This window comes from Mauremys mutica, chromosome 10, assembly GCF_020497125.1.
Source record: "Mauremys mutica isolate MM-2020 ecotype Southern chromosome 10, ASM2049712v1, whole genome shotgun sequence".
NCBI lineage: Eukaryota > Metazoa > Chordata > Testudines > Geoemydidae > Mauremys > Mauremys mutica.
In genome coordinates, this window is record NC_059081.1 from 49,944,535 (window position 1) to 49,961,187 (window position 16,653).

Sequence of the window (16,653 nt, forward strand, 5' to 3'; positions counted from 1 at the left end):
ATTGAAACAAAATGTAAAATTACAGAAATGAAGGGTTTGCATTTCTTTTTCAGAGATGATCCCATACCACAAAATACTTAAGAAAGTTCACTTTTTTGTTTTTAGGAGACCATTTTTTTCTATTTTGAACTAAAATAAGGTTACTTTTGAAATTTTCATTTTGAGGGTTTTTTTCCCCACTGAAAATCAATTTGCATCAGAAACATATACAATTTCAAATTTTGCAAGTTTTTGTAAAAATGGCTTTTTCACAGAAATTTTACAAACAAAAAATGTAATTTCTGGGTCACAAAACTGATGAAAAACATTGTGAACATATTTAACAATTTTGTACAGTTCTGCTCAGAATCACCCCCTGCATCCAGTTTATTCTTGGCACCTATGTTAATGAAATATAGCAATTAATGTCTAACTTACAGATGTTATTGCTTTTTAAAATGTAAATTAAGGCTGTGATCCTGCAAATCTCTTCTCAGTTCTTGCAGTAGCCTTGGATTATAAAGGGACTACTTGTGGTTGGGGGAGGGGGTAAATGTGAACATGAGAGTGAGTAAATTACCCACTCAGTAGTAAATCTGTGCAAGCTCAAAACTTGAAAAAGGAAATATGACTGTAATTTAGATAAAACAAGTAAAGCAGAGCAATAGGGCTAACAGACAGCAGCAAAACCTCAAATCCACTTACAGGAGCACCTTGTGGTCCAATTCGTCCTCTTTCTCCTGACATTCCTCTAGGACCCTATGGAAAGAGAACAGAAAAATGCTTTAATTGAATATTCATCGTGTGAGGATAATAAGAAGTGGAATGCAGGAGTTCACTGTTCTTGGGGTTTTTTCTTTGTTTGTTTGTTTTCAGAATAACCATAGTATAGAGCATTTTTTCAGTTTTCTTTTAAACATCTCTGATTTTTCCTTTGTCTTTCAATAAAAACGTTTCATTGCACTCCTGCTCCAGAAATTATAGAGTAATGAAGTCTGATCTGACAAGCCTTACTCACAAGAAGAATCCCATTGGGTTCAGTCTTGCTCCCACTGATGAAATTTGGTGCCAAACATTTCAAAGACAGCATGATTAGGATCACTGTTTTTAATGAGAATACAAGAATGACTAAGAACTACTCATGTGACTAAGTGTTACAGGATCAGACCACTGTTTTTTCTGCTAGTGATTACCATGGTCTATGGGGCCCATAAAGTTGAAGCAAATCTATGTCCTCGGTCAGCCTTACAAGTTTTGCCCCAGGGAACTGAACTGCTCTGTAATTTCTCTTTTTTCCATTTGTAGATGTATTTCAGAATTCAGCCACACAAAGACTAAATTCCCTACATACTCGCTGAGGGTCAATAACTCAATCCCATTTTACTATGGCTGATTCACTAATTGAGATCCATTTCAGAGACATTACATTCTGCAGGACACAGGATAACACATCAAAACCAGATGGCTTTATCTCCACTAATGCTTGTAGTTTTACAGATGCTCTAAATACCAGCTAAGTAAAAGCATTCTGAGATTGCCGGAGAGAAAAGACTCCTCACCCACATGTTTATTCTAGACACAAACTCAAAAATCCTCTGTCTGTAGTTTTCTTGGCTAATATTTTTCTAACTAAAATAATTTCAATTATTGACTCAAAGTGACCTACTTTGAGATTTTCATTATATTAAAATCTCTTCATATAAAGAATCAGGAAGGGCCTAAAGGGTATAGAGGGGTTAATCACCCTGAACCACAATGGGGAAATATCATATCGAAACCTAATTCAGATTTGTACTAATTTCCTGATTTACTGCAGTTACTGACAAAGTACTTACATGGCCTCAGTTCTGGAGAACAATGGAACACAGCATAGCTCCACTGACTACAATGGAGTTTCACCCATTTACACCAGCACAGAATTTAGCTCTGAAAGACATGGCTTTCAACAAAACTTAAATCCTAAATGCATTAAGGCTCCTTACGACAAAAAATAAGGGATCAGTGTTTGCAGTCTCACAGCCACACGTTAAGCAGAACAGAAAATCCAATTGCAAACATTGCAAATAACACTCACTATAGGGCCTGTTGGACCCATTGGGCCAGTTGGTCCAGCTTCACCCTAGAAATTCAAATGAAAGCACAAAAAACCATGTTAGAGGAAAATGAAACTCCATCTCTTATCACCACCGCTTAAGTTTAATTTAGCTATATTAGGGACAAATTTGCATAGCAATGTGTGGGAAGTTACATAAATCTGTGCCATTACTGATGGGAAGAGCCATGTTTCTGAGTTCCCACTGAAGCAGAATAAGCTCATCCCTAAGAGATATACTGAATAATGCACAAGTTTCCAAATGCAGCTAGAGAATAGTACCTTCCACTCCTCCCCAAGATATTTTCATGCCTGACCCACCAATCTGCTACAATTATGATGATTTATTATTGAGCACTGTCAGTGTGCTTGACTGCAGAGAACCAGACTGTGGTCAGCTCTTGCATTGGCAAGGATGGGGTGGGTGGGGAAATGCAAGAAGACAAAGACTGACCACAACAGCAGTGTGGATGAGCAAGAACTGTTCACATCCTCCTCCCTAGGGCAGGGAGAGCAATCTAAGCTACAGTATACATGGCTAAAATGCCAACCGACACTTGTGCCCTAAATACATGGGTGTGCTTCTACTGTTGCTACTAATGGCAGAACTGAACAGTGGGAAATTTTAGCAAAAATGTTTTGGTCTAGACAAGATGGATGACACTAAGCTGGGAGGAGGGGGGGGTTAGATACGCTGGAGGGTAGGAATAGGGTCCAGAGTGACCTAGACAAATTGGAGGATAGGGCCAAACAAAATCTGATGAGGTTCAACAAGGACAAGTGCAGAGTCCTGCACTTAGGATGGAAGAGTCCCATGCACCGCTACAGGCTGGGGACCAACTGGCTAAGCGGCAGTTCTGCAGAAAAGGACCTGGGGATTACAGTGGATGAGAAGCTGTATATGAGTCAGCAGTGTGCCCTTGTTGCCAAGAAGGCTAACGGCATATTGGGCAGCATTAGTAGGAGCATTGCCAGCAGATCGAGGGAAGTGATTATTCCCCTCTATATGGCATGGGTCAGCCACATCTGGAGTATTGCGTTCAGTTTTGGGCCCCCGCCCCACTACAGAAAGGATGTGGACAGATTGGAGAGAGTCCAGGGGAGGCAACGAAAATGATTAGGGGGCTGGGGCACATGACTTATGAGAAGCGGCTGAGGGAACTGAGCTTATTTAGTCTGCAGAAGAGAAGAGTGAGGGGGGATTTGATAGCAGCCTTCAACTACCTGAAGTGGGGTTCCAAAGAGGATGGAGCTCGACTGTTCTCAGTGGTGGCAGATGACAGAACAAGGAGCAATGGTCTCAAGTTGCTGTGGGGGAGGTCTAGGTTAGATATTAGGAAACACTATTTCCCTAGGAGGGTGGTGAAGCACTGGAATGGGTTACCTAGGGAGGTGATGGAATCTCCAGCCTTAGAAGTATTAAAGGCCCAGCTTGACGAAGCCCTGGCTGGGATGATTTAGCTGGTGTTGGTCCAGTAGGGGGTTGGACTAGATGACCTCCTGAGGTCTCTTCCAACCCTAATCTTCTATGATTCTATGATTCTAAGACAAACCAATCTGCAGTGCTTTGATTTAATAACTGATGATTCATAAAAAATCCCAACTTGTTCAATTTTTTAAAATGGTTGTTTATTCTGGAAAGTAACCAAAATCAGTTCTTCTATATCCACTTAACCAACAGGTTTTTTACCCCCAGGTAACAGTTCCAAACCATCTGCAGTTTCTGCCTTCAGCAGGCTAAAATAGTTTCAATACCATTTAGTAGGCTAGTATGAATACGGCAGGAAAAAAACCAATAAAGGAGTCTGGCACCCTTTTTAAAAGTGGCTTTAACACACTTGTCTCAATCCATGCTAGCCGGCTAAACAGTATTTAGTAACTACTTAAAACTAAATCCACTTACAGCTGACCTGCAAAGAGGAAGAAGCAGGTTTGGGCCTGTTTTGCACATAAAGAAGACCAGAAAAGTTTCTTTTCAGTTTGGTTTATTTACACTATAGATAGCTTAGGAGGATTCGATTTTTATCGGCCAATGTTGGTAAATCGGAGAGATACTATATACGATAATGTCAGTAAATGTTGATTGACACTGAAACTGAAGAAAAAATATTGTTATCGATAGTAATTGACATGTTGCTTGAGAACTTATTAGAGTTTGATTTAAGGACATTTTCTTTGTAAATTTTAACATGTGATGTTGACAATTTGTGTTTTAATGGCTCTAAAACTTTAACCTTTTTAATCTCAATGTCTACTGTCATTAAATAATTATTGTCTGACACACCGATAGCTTCCCTCAACTGTGAGAATTTAAATAGATAAAAAATTAAAGTTTAAAACCCATAATTTTGTACAACTGTGAAAATTTAAATTGCTACAAATTGAAGAAAATGCTTAAAAATAAACCTTGATATTATCTGTTGAAATTATTTAAAAAATCAAATTCTGCCATGCCTAATTATAGATGCAGGGCCTGTCCAAATTCCCAAAACAGTATAAGGCAAATGCACAAAGCATCTGTGCACCAGAGGAATTATCTCCGTGCCAGTTCCACATGAGCCATTGAGCAGTGCAAAAGTGGCCTGGGATCCAGCTAGAAGAGGATTAATGGGATTTAGTTTAACATGGATCCATAGATCCCAACACTTGCAAATGACACAAATAATCTACAGCCATTATTCTAATGCACAAACTGCAGACCCAAACTGGGGATGAAGATTTCATCTCCCCAATCCACTGGCACTCCTGCATAAAGCCCAAATTCTTCAGCTTTAGGCAAGTTAAGTGGATTGCACAGATATGGAAATTCCATGCAGTTCTGCTCAGGAACAATGAAATTCTCATGCAAGTAGCATCCCCCAAAACAGACCAATCACATCTATGGAGCTACTTAACAAGTAAATAAATAATCAGAGAAGTTGGTGATCAGCAGAGGAAACAAAGTTTTTTTCATTTTAAAGATCTATTATCTTCAGCTGTTTTTAGCATTATGGAAAGTATGATTAATCAATGTTCTTCCACAGGTTTTATTCTTTGGGCTTTAGGATCCTTTTGGATGAAAGACACTAAAATATATAAACACGACTCATTTGGACACTCCAAGAGCTAAACACTATAACTCCTTTGAAACCCCAAACCAAATTTCATAATGAAGATATTACCTTGGATCCAGTTGCTCCGACCTCACCTTTAGGACCATCAAGTCCTTTGTGTCCCTGTGAGGAGAAATATATAAGTATAAATAAATACACACAAACAATCATTTATGATATTTATTATTGAAATAATCTTTTATTAAAATATCATCATCAGGGTGGATCTGAGCTGGGGAGAAAAAGAAAGAATACACACAAGAAAACAGATGGGAAAAGAGATTTAAAATACTTTTCAAATGAAACAACCGTTTGTGTGAGATACATTTCCTTGGGTTTGTTCCCTCTGAGAACAAGAATCCTGCAAATATATATAAAGACAATGAGGGGAAAGCTCTGAGCCACCGTAGCCCTATTTATTTCTCCCTGTAATCCTGTTTATTGCTCCCTGAAGTGGAAACCTGGCCACAAACCTTGGTAATTTATAACTGTTCTCTTTCATAAACATATCCAACCCTAGAGTTCCCCTTCCTAGTGCCAGATCTGCCAGCATGATGGGAGAACAGTTAGCCAAAGGTCAGTTTTGTCTCCACTTGAGTTTAATACAGTATTTGCTTACTTTATTTCTTCCCAGTTGCCTGAGACATTTGAAACTAGAATGGACAAAACACTAGAGATGAACCTGTACTTAAAGGAAGATGGACTAGGTTTTCTGGTAGGACTTTTCCATCTCTAACTCTCATGATTTTGCCATTACTAAATAGGTCAAACAGTCGACTAGCATACAATAGGCTGATTGAAAAAATTACAACTGTTGTGAAAGATTATCTGTAAGACTGATAGGTAATGCTTACCCTGTGGCCCTTTAGACCTGGAAGACCTGGAGCACCAGGAAAGCCTCGAGATCCCTAAAATAGAAAAACACAAACACAGATAAAGTGACCCAAATCTGTACAGTTGAATACTCTCCTTACACGTCTGAGTAGATACGCTTACTGTTAGTGCAGCTAAGACTGGTCAGGGAACTAAGAAAAAAAGTACTAGGTACATTGATACATATCTAATACACCTTCACCTTGGGGCTATAGCATTGCAAGACACACAGCACGTAACAATGAGGCCACGTGTGATGAATGTTCCTTTTATGGTCACCATAATGTCCTACTGAAGTTTAGAGGTCTCCTAGTAAAAAGCATTAAGGGTTTCCCATTGACTTTACTGGGCTTTGGATCAAGCCCTAAATACATAATGGAAGTAATACAGTAAAAATCAACATCAAAGCTAGTTTTTTAACATAAGGAGAAGGGAACCTAACAAGTTCAGTGGGATGAGAAGACAGCTATAATTTACATTTAAAAAAAGATCAACTGCCAAATTCTAATCTGTCTTTCTCACCACTAACGCAGCCTCATAAGCAAACTGCTTCTAAAACTATCTTAGCAACTGTTTGAAAGCAACCTGGTGTACTTTTACCTGTACAGGAAAATGAGGCAAAAAACACAGACATTTTTTTTCAGAAAAGGCCTAAATAATTCCTAGTAAGACAGGGAGCCAGGCCTGTGACAGTATATTGCGTTACTAGGATGCCATATTGTTCACATACATTTGAAACCTGGAGTACCTTCTGCTCTTGCCTCAGTTGAGCAAATTACTTATGCATGTGCCCAACTAATTATTCAATCACATTACGCCCATGCTGAAAGTTAAGCTTATGCTTTTAAGTATCTTGCTGAATCAGGCCTTGAGCATTACGTCGGGGCTGTTAGCCTTTCAAAGATTACATTTTCTGCTTCTACAGAACAAAGGGGCTCGGTTTCCCCCAAAATGCAAATAGCCAATTAAAGGTGTCATTGCAGTCTCAAAGGTAGAACACCAGGCCTCTCACCCATAGATCTGTGTGCTGCAATGACACCTCAGAATGTGTATGGGGAAAGAGGATTTAACAAAGGAAACTGAGGCGCAGAAGAAACGAAGGGGTGAAATCCCTCTACTCCTTACTTGAACTGAGTGTAAAATTAAATTGTCAACATTAGAAAAATGGGATCTCCTTCAACACAAAGCAATTGGGATCAGGTGGGGAAGGGAAGCCCATTTTTGGATGCCTGTGACTTCCCCATCATAAATAAAATGACACTTCCATTTCCTCTTCACTGATTGGAATCGCTGTTGAATAACTATACTGTGGATGACAAACCGCTAAAATGAACTATTTAATACAAAGAACAGTATTTTCTTTAGTATTGTCATATTATATCATAGAGTTTGAAATGTCATGTAATGACATATACCACGTCCAATCTAAAAAACCAATAACCCCAGTTCCTCTGTATGTCTGAGCTGCACTCCAACACAGTAGACAGCACTAGTAGCAAAGAGCTGAATGCAGGTCCCTGATCCCCAGCTACTCTCCCACAGTGGAAGTTAGAGCAGCAGGGGAGCTATTCTAACTTTTCCTGGTGGTATAAGCTCTATAGCACCAGACAGGGATCAGGCTCATTGATCCCCTGCTGCACAACACCCTCCTCCCGCCCCATTCTCAACATGCCACCAGCAGGCACACCATGCCAACTTAAGATGGAGATCAGAAGGGCATCTTGCCAACTTTACTTCAGCCAAAGATTCCTCCTAAAGAGTGGAATTCTCCAGAGGGAATCTCTGGCTGGTTTAAGGTCCCTTTGTGAGCTTAGGGAACCAGAGAAACCAGCCCAATGAATGCCATATGTCAGACACACAACATATCACAAACTCATCACCTTAAAATAATTTTTCCCATCATTTATTTTATTAAGTATCTGACTTAATTACTAGTAGCTATTTTTTTGAAAAAACAAAATACAGGAACAGTAAATAACATAGAAAAGGAGAAAAAAAATTAAGTTTATCAAATCTGGTTAGAGAAATCCGTAAAAATGAGCAGAAGTGATAATTAAGGACAAAATTCTAGTACCCTTACTTGCACTGAGAGTACCTTACTGTTGTAGTAGCATTGAAGTCGGTGGCACTATGCAAAGTGCAAATTATTACTCAGTACGTCCACACTGGAGCTGGCAGCAACCCTCCCAGACCAGGTAGACAGACTTGCACTAGCTCAGTTTGAGTTAGTGCACTAAAAATACTACTGGGGACATTGCAGTTTGGTCTCTCAAGGCCACATGATCCCCGGGATCTGAACTCAGATGGCTAGCCTGAGTCTCCACCAGCATTACAGTATCCATACTGCTCAAGCTGAACCGGTGCAAGTTTTCCTACACAGGCTGGGAGTCCCACTCCCAGCTGTAGTGCAGACATACCCCTAGTCTCAAGCAGAGTTTAGGGTGTTGCCTTTGACTTATAAAACTCTTAAATCATCTGGGACCTGCCTACTTGAGAGATCACCTCTCTCCCCATGATAGGCTGCCAACAGAGTTACCCAAGCTGGAGTTTCAAGGCTTGAAAAGACAGCAGGCAGCTAGAAGGATGTTCTCAATGGGGGCCCTGCAACACTAGAATTCACTTCTTCCCTTTCAGGGCACACTACAAGGCCCATTAAATTTTCTCAGATATTTGGAGTGGATTGAGAGGTGACTGTGATCTTCAAAAGAGAGGGATTTTAAAAATGTTTTTTATATGATTGACTGTACCACACCTGATGGGGAAGGACATTGTCCAGGCTTGCCACAGGAAGGTAGCAGTGCTTTATGAGGGGTGGGGGTGGAAGGAGGTCAGAAACTTCTGCAAAAAAAGGTGGGTGGGGGTCAGCTTGGCGATGCTGACTCATCCTCTGGGCATGTAAGGGCAGAAGGTTTTACAAGGTGCAAATCCTCGGGTTAGAAGCCCTTTCTCAGGCAGCAAGCAAGGCAGCAGCAGCAGGGAGCAGGGGATCCAAGCATGCGAGGCAGCATGGCTCCATGTAGACACAGAACGGTGAAAACAGGGATGAGGGGGTACTCCATAGGGAAGGCCTCCACTGCTGGATAAAAGGCTTGGTAAAGGACTTTAAAAGGAAGTGCTGGTTAAAGGACTGGAAGGTGGGTCGGGGCTCCTATGGTACGGCAGGGAGCCAACCCCCCTTTCCTGTAGCCGTTCTATGAATGGGGGTGGATGGTAAGGTCCAAGCCATGGGTTGGCCGGGGGACCCAGATGGAAAATAAAGGGGGGCTGGTGGAAGCCCCGAGTAGTTATTTGAATGAACATGGAGTTGCCTGCACTGTACACTTTTATCTGCTGGATAGTCCCAGATATCTAATAATAAAGTTGCAGTCTGATTAAATCCATATGAAGTGTCTCCTATCCTTCTTCTGGTTTAGCTGGGTAATACCCAGTTTGTTCACTATTGTGTTTTAAAGTATTATGGGTTTGCAAGTATTATGAATTGTGTATTTTAGAATTACAGTTGAACCCTGTTATCTCGACGGCCTAGGGGTTTGCCAAAAGCCGTCGAGATAACCAATGATCGAGATAAACCCCTATCCACCCCCCCCCACCCCCTCCCTGCCCCCTTACCGCGCTGCCTGCACGTGGCTGGATCCGGCAAAGGCAGGCGGCTGGGGACACGGTGGGTCGGGGACGGGCTCGAGATATTAGGGTTCGGCGAATCGACATAACGGATGAGAAACCCATAAGACAAAGAGGGAGTTTGGCGGTTCCACTTGTAAACCGTCGACTTAATAGGATTGGCAAGTTAACCGAGGTCGACATAAATGGGTTCGACTGTATGTTAAAGCACTTACAAATGTATGACAGCTGGTGCTCTGTATAAACAAATACATTGATTCAATCTTCCCCCATCTCCTATGTAATTTAAGAGCAATTTAAATTAAGAAGCATCATTTAAGGTCATGTGGCTATAGATATACACATACATATAGATATGCATAAATATGTGGTTTGGAGTGACTGTGTTCCCTCAAAGCTGTTCTCACACTCCAAACTCATTTTCTCTTCTGTGGGTATTTTGGAGGGTTCATATTAGCAGTATCTATTTCATCCTTACAGTGGGGTCATGCCGAGGTCATGCCTAGAACATGGGAAGGCAGTACAAAGCAGCAATGAGCCTGAACTGTCAAATTTTGATTTGGATGTAGATCCAAATATTCCTAAAGTATAGAAGTGTTCTACTTTGTGCTTTTGGTCTGGCACCATCTTTACTATAAAGCATTAATGGATAGTTAAGGAATTTTATATTTATGTCTGCTTACCACATATACGTGCACTAATGACCAAAGGCTAATTTGTTTGTTCCTACAACTGCAATTAGTACTTTTAATTTGGGACAATACAGGTTTTAAACCTGTAACTGATGTAATCATTAGAGCACAGAGGAATCGGGTGAAGACTGAAGCCTAATTTTGCCCAAATATGCTCCAGAAATCCTACTGCTTAATGTGGGATTTCTAGGGAGGGCTGAGAAGATGCGTTATGTAGCATATATTTCTGCTTCTCTGAGAAGACGTGTGATGGGGCGTGCTCCCCACACTGGCCCTGCAAGAGCTGAATTAGGCCTGGTTGGCCCAATCAGCTAATGAGGATGCAAATTGAGGGGCTTTAGGCTGGAGACAGCTAATTAGAGAGATGCTCACCTATGAGGAAAAAGTGGGACTTCTACAAAAAAGACAGGAAATTTAAAGCAGAGTGGGCAGCAGGGAGAAGTCTGCAGTCACTCCCTGGGAGCAGCGAGGAGTGTTTGAGGGGCTGCAGAGACATGTTGCCTAAAGTTACTGCCTGGGAGGTGGGAGCGAAGAGACTGGCAAAGCGAGAGGAGCGGGGAAGGCCAGGAGGTATGGAAGCGGCTCAGGGAAAGGCAGCAAGGTGCATGGAACGGACCTTGGCTGCTGTGTACAGAGGTCCCTGAGCCAGAACCTGGAGTAGAGGGTGGGCCCAAGATCTCCTGCCAGCCACTGCGGTAGTGGCACTGTGAGGCAGTGAAGCAGAAGACCGCCTGAGACTGCTGGAGAGCAGGAACCTTGATACACTCTCGCCCGGAAGGGAATCAGAATAGTGACCTGACCAGAGGGCTGAGTAATGAAGAGGCCAGCTGCGGCTCCTGAGACCAAGAGAGGGGCTACAGAGGAAAAACTGCCAAGGTATAACGACTGGAAGGAGCATCGACCTGACTGAACTGATCCCCAGAACTGCTAGGAAATAGCACCATCCAGCAGGGAGTAGAACAACCCATCACAAGGCATAACCTGAACTACCAACTACTACCCTCTGCAGCATTTGCACTATATATTTAGGAGCTCTTTCATTCACCAACCATGTGCCCTTGGAAACATGGGGGCTGATCCTGGAAAGTTTCTCCTGGGGCACTGAGCACCAAATATTTCTATTAACTCTAATGTGAGCTGAAGTGCTCTGCACCTCCTGGAGCTGCTCAGCACCATGCAGGACTGAGCCCATAGTGCACAAGCCACAGCATGAGCTGAGCCGATGTTTGTAATGCTCATATGAGTTCTGGGGAGGAATTCTACATTGTTGCATGTGCTGAGGCAAAAATGACAATAATTCTTTCATGAAATTTCACATTAAATCTATCATCACTTTATTTCAATCAGTTTTGTGCTTGTGAAATCCAGCTTTCCCATAGCAGTTTTGTAAAGTATATTGAGCACATTGAAAATGTAAGTTTGTACATGTTAGTACTGTACATCAAGTGAATACTATGTAATACATATGAGAACAAGAACATACCGGTAAAAGGCTCCAGACTATTGCCTGCTCAACTGTGACAAACACAGACAATTGAGAGGTTTGAGGGTTTTTTCCTGACTTTTTTTTCCTTTTGTGTTTTGTTTAAAGAGGTCCAACATCTCCTCTGAGACACTGAGTAAAAATGCCTCTCTGGTAAGTATGTGGCGCACACACAGCCCATCAAAGAATCGAAAGAAATACCATGTGAGTAGGACAAACCATGCAACTTTCTCCATGAGACCAAACCTGCTTGTAACCTTAAATGCATTCTAACAAAGCTACCTCAAAATTATCAGAGACATACAAATGGTGCAAATTATATTAAAATGTGTGTCCAGCTTGGATAAGACTTTTGCAAATAGAAATTCCCTCTTACAAAACAACATATTTGCAGAAGCATCTCAAACTCAAATGTTCAGGATGATATTGAGTACTTTAATTTTCAGGTAGAAAATGACATACAGATTTTCCCCCTGTCACTACTGCCTGCCATTGGACATGAATGCAGCATGGAGGAGAATTCAGCCTTAGCAGCAGATTTTATATATGGGAACAAAGACAAAAATTATTTTTAAACAGGAGTAGCTCTTAAACTGGTAAGCAAACACATGACTAATAAGCCACATATGTGTACTATGCACCCAGTTTGCCCTTACCTTACACCTTGAGTTGTTATTTACACCAGTGCAAAGTGGTGATCATTCTGATCTGGTACCACATTACCCCACATTGGTGTAAATGACAACACAAGTTGCTGGGAAATGTTTGACTCACGCTCGATAGATCATAGTCATCAACGGTGTAAATTCATTGCTGTCAAGGATGAATTTCGCCATACGGCAGCAGATGAAAACGTTATTGGCTGCATGGGATGATATTCTGTATCCATGACATCATTCTAGCACAAGCATCCTGGCACAGCTGTTATACATTTACAGGTTTTACATTTAGTTTTAGAGTTCTCTGAGATGGTGACTATGGATAAGAACATATGTCTATAAGAAGGTATACTGACCCCCAATCTTAGATCTGGTCTCCTTTGAAGTCTTTTAGAGGCATTGTGGGCCTGTAAAAGAACCCTCAGGGATAACCCAAGACAATCATTGCTAAAATATAGCATTGTATTAGTCCATTAGGAAACTGACGACAAATGTATTAAAATAGTAACTGTCACTACTTTGCACCACTTTACTAAAAAGAAAAAATATATTTATTAATGCCACAAACAGTATGTCTGCTAAACTATAAGTTATCATGGTCTTACTGTAGATCCTGGAAATCCAGTCTCGCCTGGTTGTCCTGATCTTCCGCCCTCACCCTAAAAAACAAAAAAAGTGAAGATATAAAAAAGTCAAAAATAAGTTACCATATTATCTCTCTGTCCAAACTTCATCTTCATCCATTTTCTCTCCAGTAACATAAATTAACTACACTCGTGTCCTATAATATCTATTGAATTGTGCTGACTACAGTAATAAACTTGATTGCTACATTTATTAATGTAACAACATTCTTATGAAAACTCTGGAGGATTGGGCTTAAAGTGGGTCTAAAGTGTACTTCAATGTCACTAGATGGCGCTGCAGAATAGTTTTGCTCTGGGTTAGTAAAAATGTAACCTTTTGTAATGATAATTTAACTTTGTTCATGATCTAAAAATTTTCTGCGGTAATATTAACCTACAGTGGTTTGGGCTTTAGCTTGGTATCTTTCCTTGACTCTGTGCAGAAGTCTGAATAATTAAGCATAAGTCGATGAAAGCATTTTCTGTGCAATTTGAAGGAAAAAGAAAACTGGCTTGAATTGAGTAAGTGAACTTTAAAGAGGATTGTTTACAGTTAGCCATAGCCACCAACCAAGCAACCCTTTATTTGCATGAATTAGTTATAAAGCATCCAGGGTGCTAGACTTAAAGAAGCTAAAAGGATTCAGGAAAAGGAAAATTCTAGACATAGGTGGTGTGACATTACACATTATGAAGGAAACTAATGGACCTCTTAGGAGTCTGAGCTCTATTGGCTTCAGTGGATTAAGCGCTGATCCTTTCCTAAGATTCCTATTGCTCAAATTATTTGTACTGTATAATTGCCACTAAAGGAGTTCATTATGTTTTCACAAAATAGAATGTATTTCCATAACATTAACTGACTTTTACTTTTAACTTTACCACTTGTTAAAATTAAGTGCAACAGTCATGCTTTTACAAACACAGATACGTGTGCGCTACCAGAAAATCCTTCACCTAGTAGTATGGGGTTACAAATTGATGGCAGAGGGATCATAGAATCATAGCAAATTAGGGTTGGAAGAGACCTCAGGAGGTCATCTAGTCAACCCCCTGCTCAAAGCAGGGATATGTTACTCTAACACAGGGGTGGGCAAACTACGGCCCGCAGCCATTTGAAGCCGGCCCATGAGCCGCACCAGTGGCTCAGCTCCGCTCTGGCACTCTGGTCGGGTCGCAGGGTCAGGGACCGCACCACGCAGCTCCCGCAAGCCAGCACGGTCCCTCTCTGGCTCCTACGCGCTCCAATGGGAGCTGCAGGGGCGGTGCCTGCAGATGGGGCAGTGAGCAGAGCTGCCTGGCTGCACCTCCACGTAGGAGCTGGAGAAGGGACATGCCACTGCTTCCGGGAGCCATTTGAGGTAAGCGCTGCTCAGCGCCTGCACCCGAGCCTCTCCCCATGCCCCAACCCCCTGCCCCAGCCCTGATCCCCCTCCCACTCTCCAAACCCCTCAATTCCAGCCCGGAGCACCCTCCTGCACCCCAAACTTCTCACCCCGAGCCTGACCCCAGAGCCCGCACCCCTTCCCGCACCTCTGCCCCAGCCCTGATCCCCCTCCCACCCTCTGAAGCCCTCGATCCCCGCCCAGAGCACTCTCCTACACTCCAAACTTCTTATCCTCAGCCCCACCCCAAAGCCTACACCCTCTCCCGCATCCCAACCCCAATTTTGTGAGCCTTCATGGCCCACCATACAATTTCTATTCCCCGATGTGGCCCTCGAGCCAAAAAGTTTGCCCAGCCCTGCTCTAACACATCACAATTATAACTAATGGTTATCGCATTCCTTCATTTTCAGATGTGGTTAAATCTTGAGGAACAAATCAAATGGTTTAAAAACAACAACAAATAATGTCATAGATCCAGATCAACATTATTGTGGTCCTTTTTTCTCCTTAACTGCCCATAGTGCTCCAAAGCTTTTCTTAAGAGAGAGAGCAGGGGGTGGGGCTCAGGTTCACTATTACATGGGAATCCTGGCTTTGATTTCAAACAAGGCATCTCAAGCTGAGGGCTAGCAGGGCAAGGAACATTAGGAAGATGCGTCATTTAGCCCTGTGGGGGAGTAAGTGCTTTGCATAGCTCACCACTGGCCCCACAAGATAAAAAAGGGATATTGTTGACAAGACAGAAGTCTTGTCGTCTTTGGCAGGAAGTTAGTAGCTATGACACTGGAGGTGAGTAGCAAGGTTACAGTGAAAATGAAATGGACAGAAATAATCAGAACACACACTTGCACTGGCCAGCAACTGTACACGAGAAGCCTACATGTTTTATTAAAAGTAAAACAAGGTACAAAACAAAAAAAATCGTACATCTTCACCAGGTTTGCCTGGAGGTCCTTCGGGGCCCCGAGCACCAGCTGGACCCTAGTAATTAAATACATCATACATTAATTAATCCAAAAAACAGTCCCCCAGAAAATAAATATATTTCATTCTGAAAGGTCATTTTATAAAGACAACGAACAGTAGTGAAGATTTAATTTTCAGCAACATCATAATTCTTATCCCTTCTCAACCATTCTATTCCACAATGCCCTAGGAAAGAGACACTAGTCTTTGAATAAAATGCAGGATGAATTCTATGAGGGCGAAAGTGTATTTTAGTTATTCCAAAATCGTAGTCAGGATCATGAGCAGGGGCCTTTTAGAGACTTTACACATTGAAGTCAGGTGAAACTAATAGCAATATCCACTCTCTTGGCAGGCAGTGAGGGCTAGTGATTACAGCAGGGTTCGTGAAGTCTGGCCTCTAGTTCTGATTCTGCCCATGACCTGGTGTGTGATTTTGGGACCATCATTCTAATCTTTCTTTGTTTGTTTAAATCACCTCACCAGCCATGCAGGGATACTAATGCTTACTCACCTTCAAGTATTTTGAGATCAGTGGATGAAAGGCGCTAATCATTAGAATCACAGGAATAGAAGGGATCGCAAGGGTCGTCTAGTCTAACACCCTGCCATGATGTAGGATTTGTTGTGTTTAAACCAGTGGTGGGCAATGAGAGCTGCGGGAAGCAGCAGCCAGCATGTCCCCGCAACCCGCCACTTCCCGTAGCTCCCATTGGCCGGGAACAGCAAACCGCAGCCACTGAGAGCTGCAGGGGGCCACGCCTGCAGACATTCAACGTCAGCAAAATGTCTCGCGGCCCGCAATCAGATTACCTTGATGGGCCTCGAGGTTGCCCTCCACTGGTCTAAACCATCCAAGACTGATGGCTATCCAGCCTCTTTTTGAAAACCTCCACTGAAGGAGCTTCCATGACTTCCCTAGGTAGTAGGTTTCATTGTCCTTCTGTTCTTACAGTTAGGAAGTTATTCCTGAAATTTAACCTAAATCTGCTATGCTGTAATTTGAACCCATTGCCCCCTTCTCCTGCCCTCTGTGGCAAGAGAGAATATTTTTTCTCCATTTTTTTATGGCAGCCTTTCCAGTAGTTGAAGACCGCTATCATGTGCCCCCCTTAATCTCCTCTTTCCCAAACTAAACATACCCAGGTCCTTCAGCCTTTGCTCACATGGCTTGTGTTCCAT

At 42.1% G+C, this 16,653-nt stretch overlaps 1 protein-coding gene across 3 annotated transcripts in view; it reads right to left on the reverse strand.

Annotated features, from left to right (window-relative positions):
* The window catches only part of COL5A2 (collagen type V alpha 2 chain), a 205,954-nt gene that overhangs the window by 55,330 nt on the left and 133,971 nt on the right, over positions 1 to 16,653 (reverse strand). For all 3 annotated transcript variants that reach the window (XM_045032274.1, XM_045032272.1, XM_045032273.1), the window contains 6 exons: positions 15,433 to 15,486; positions 13,097 to 13,150; positions 6,018 to 6,071; positions 5,233 to 5,286; positions 2,054 to 2,098; positions 685 to 738 (listed from right to left, as the gene is read on the reverse strand). In XM_045032274.1, the coding sequence (XP_044888209.1) occupies positions 685 to 738; positions 2,054 to 2,098; positions 5,233 to 5,286; positions 6,018 to 6,071; positions 13,097 to 13,150; positions 15,433 to 15,486 (315 nt within the window). The remainder of the gene's footprint in view (positions 1 to 684; positions 739 to 2,053; positions 2,099 to 5,232; positions 5,287 to 6,017; positions 6,072 to 13,096; positions 13,151 to 15,432; positions 15,487 to 16,653) is intronic.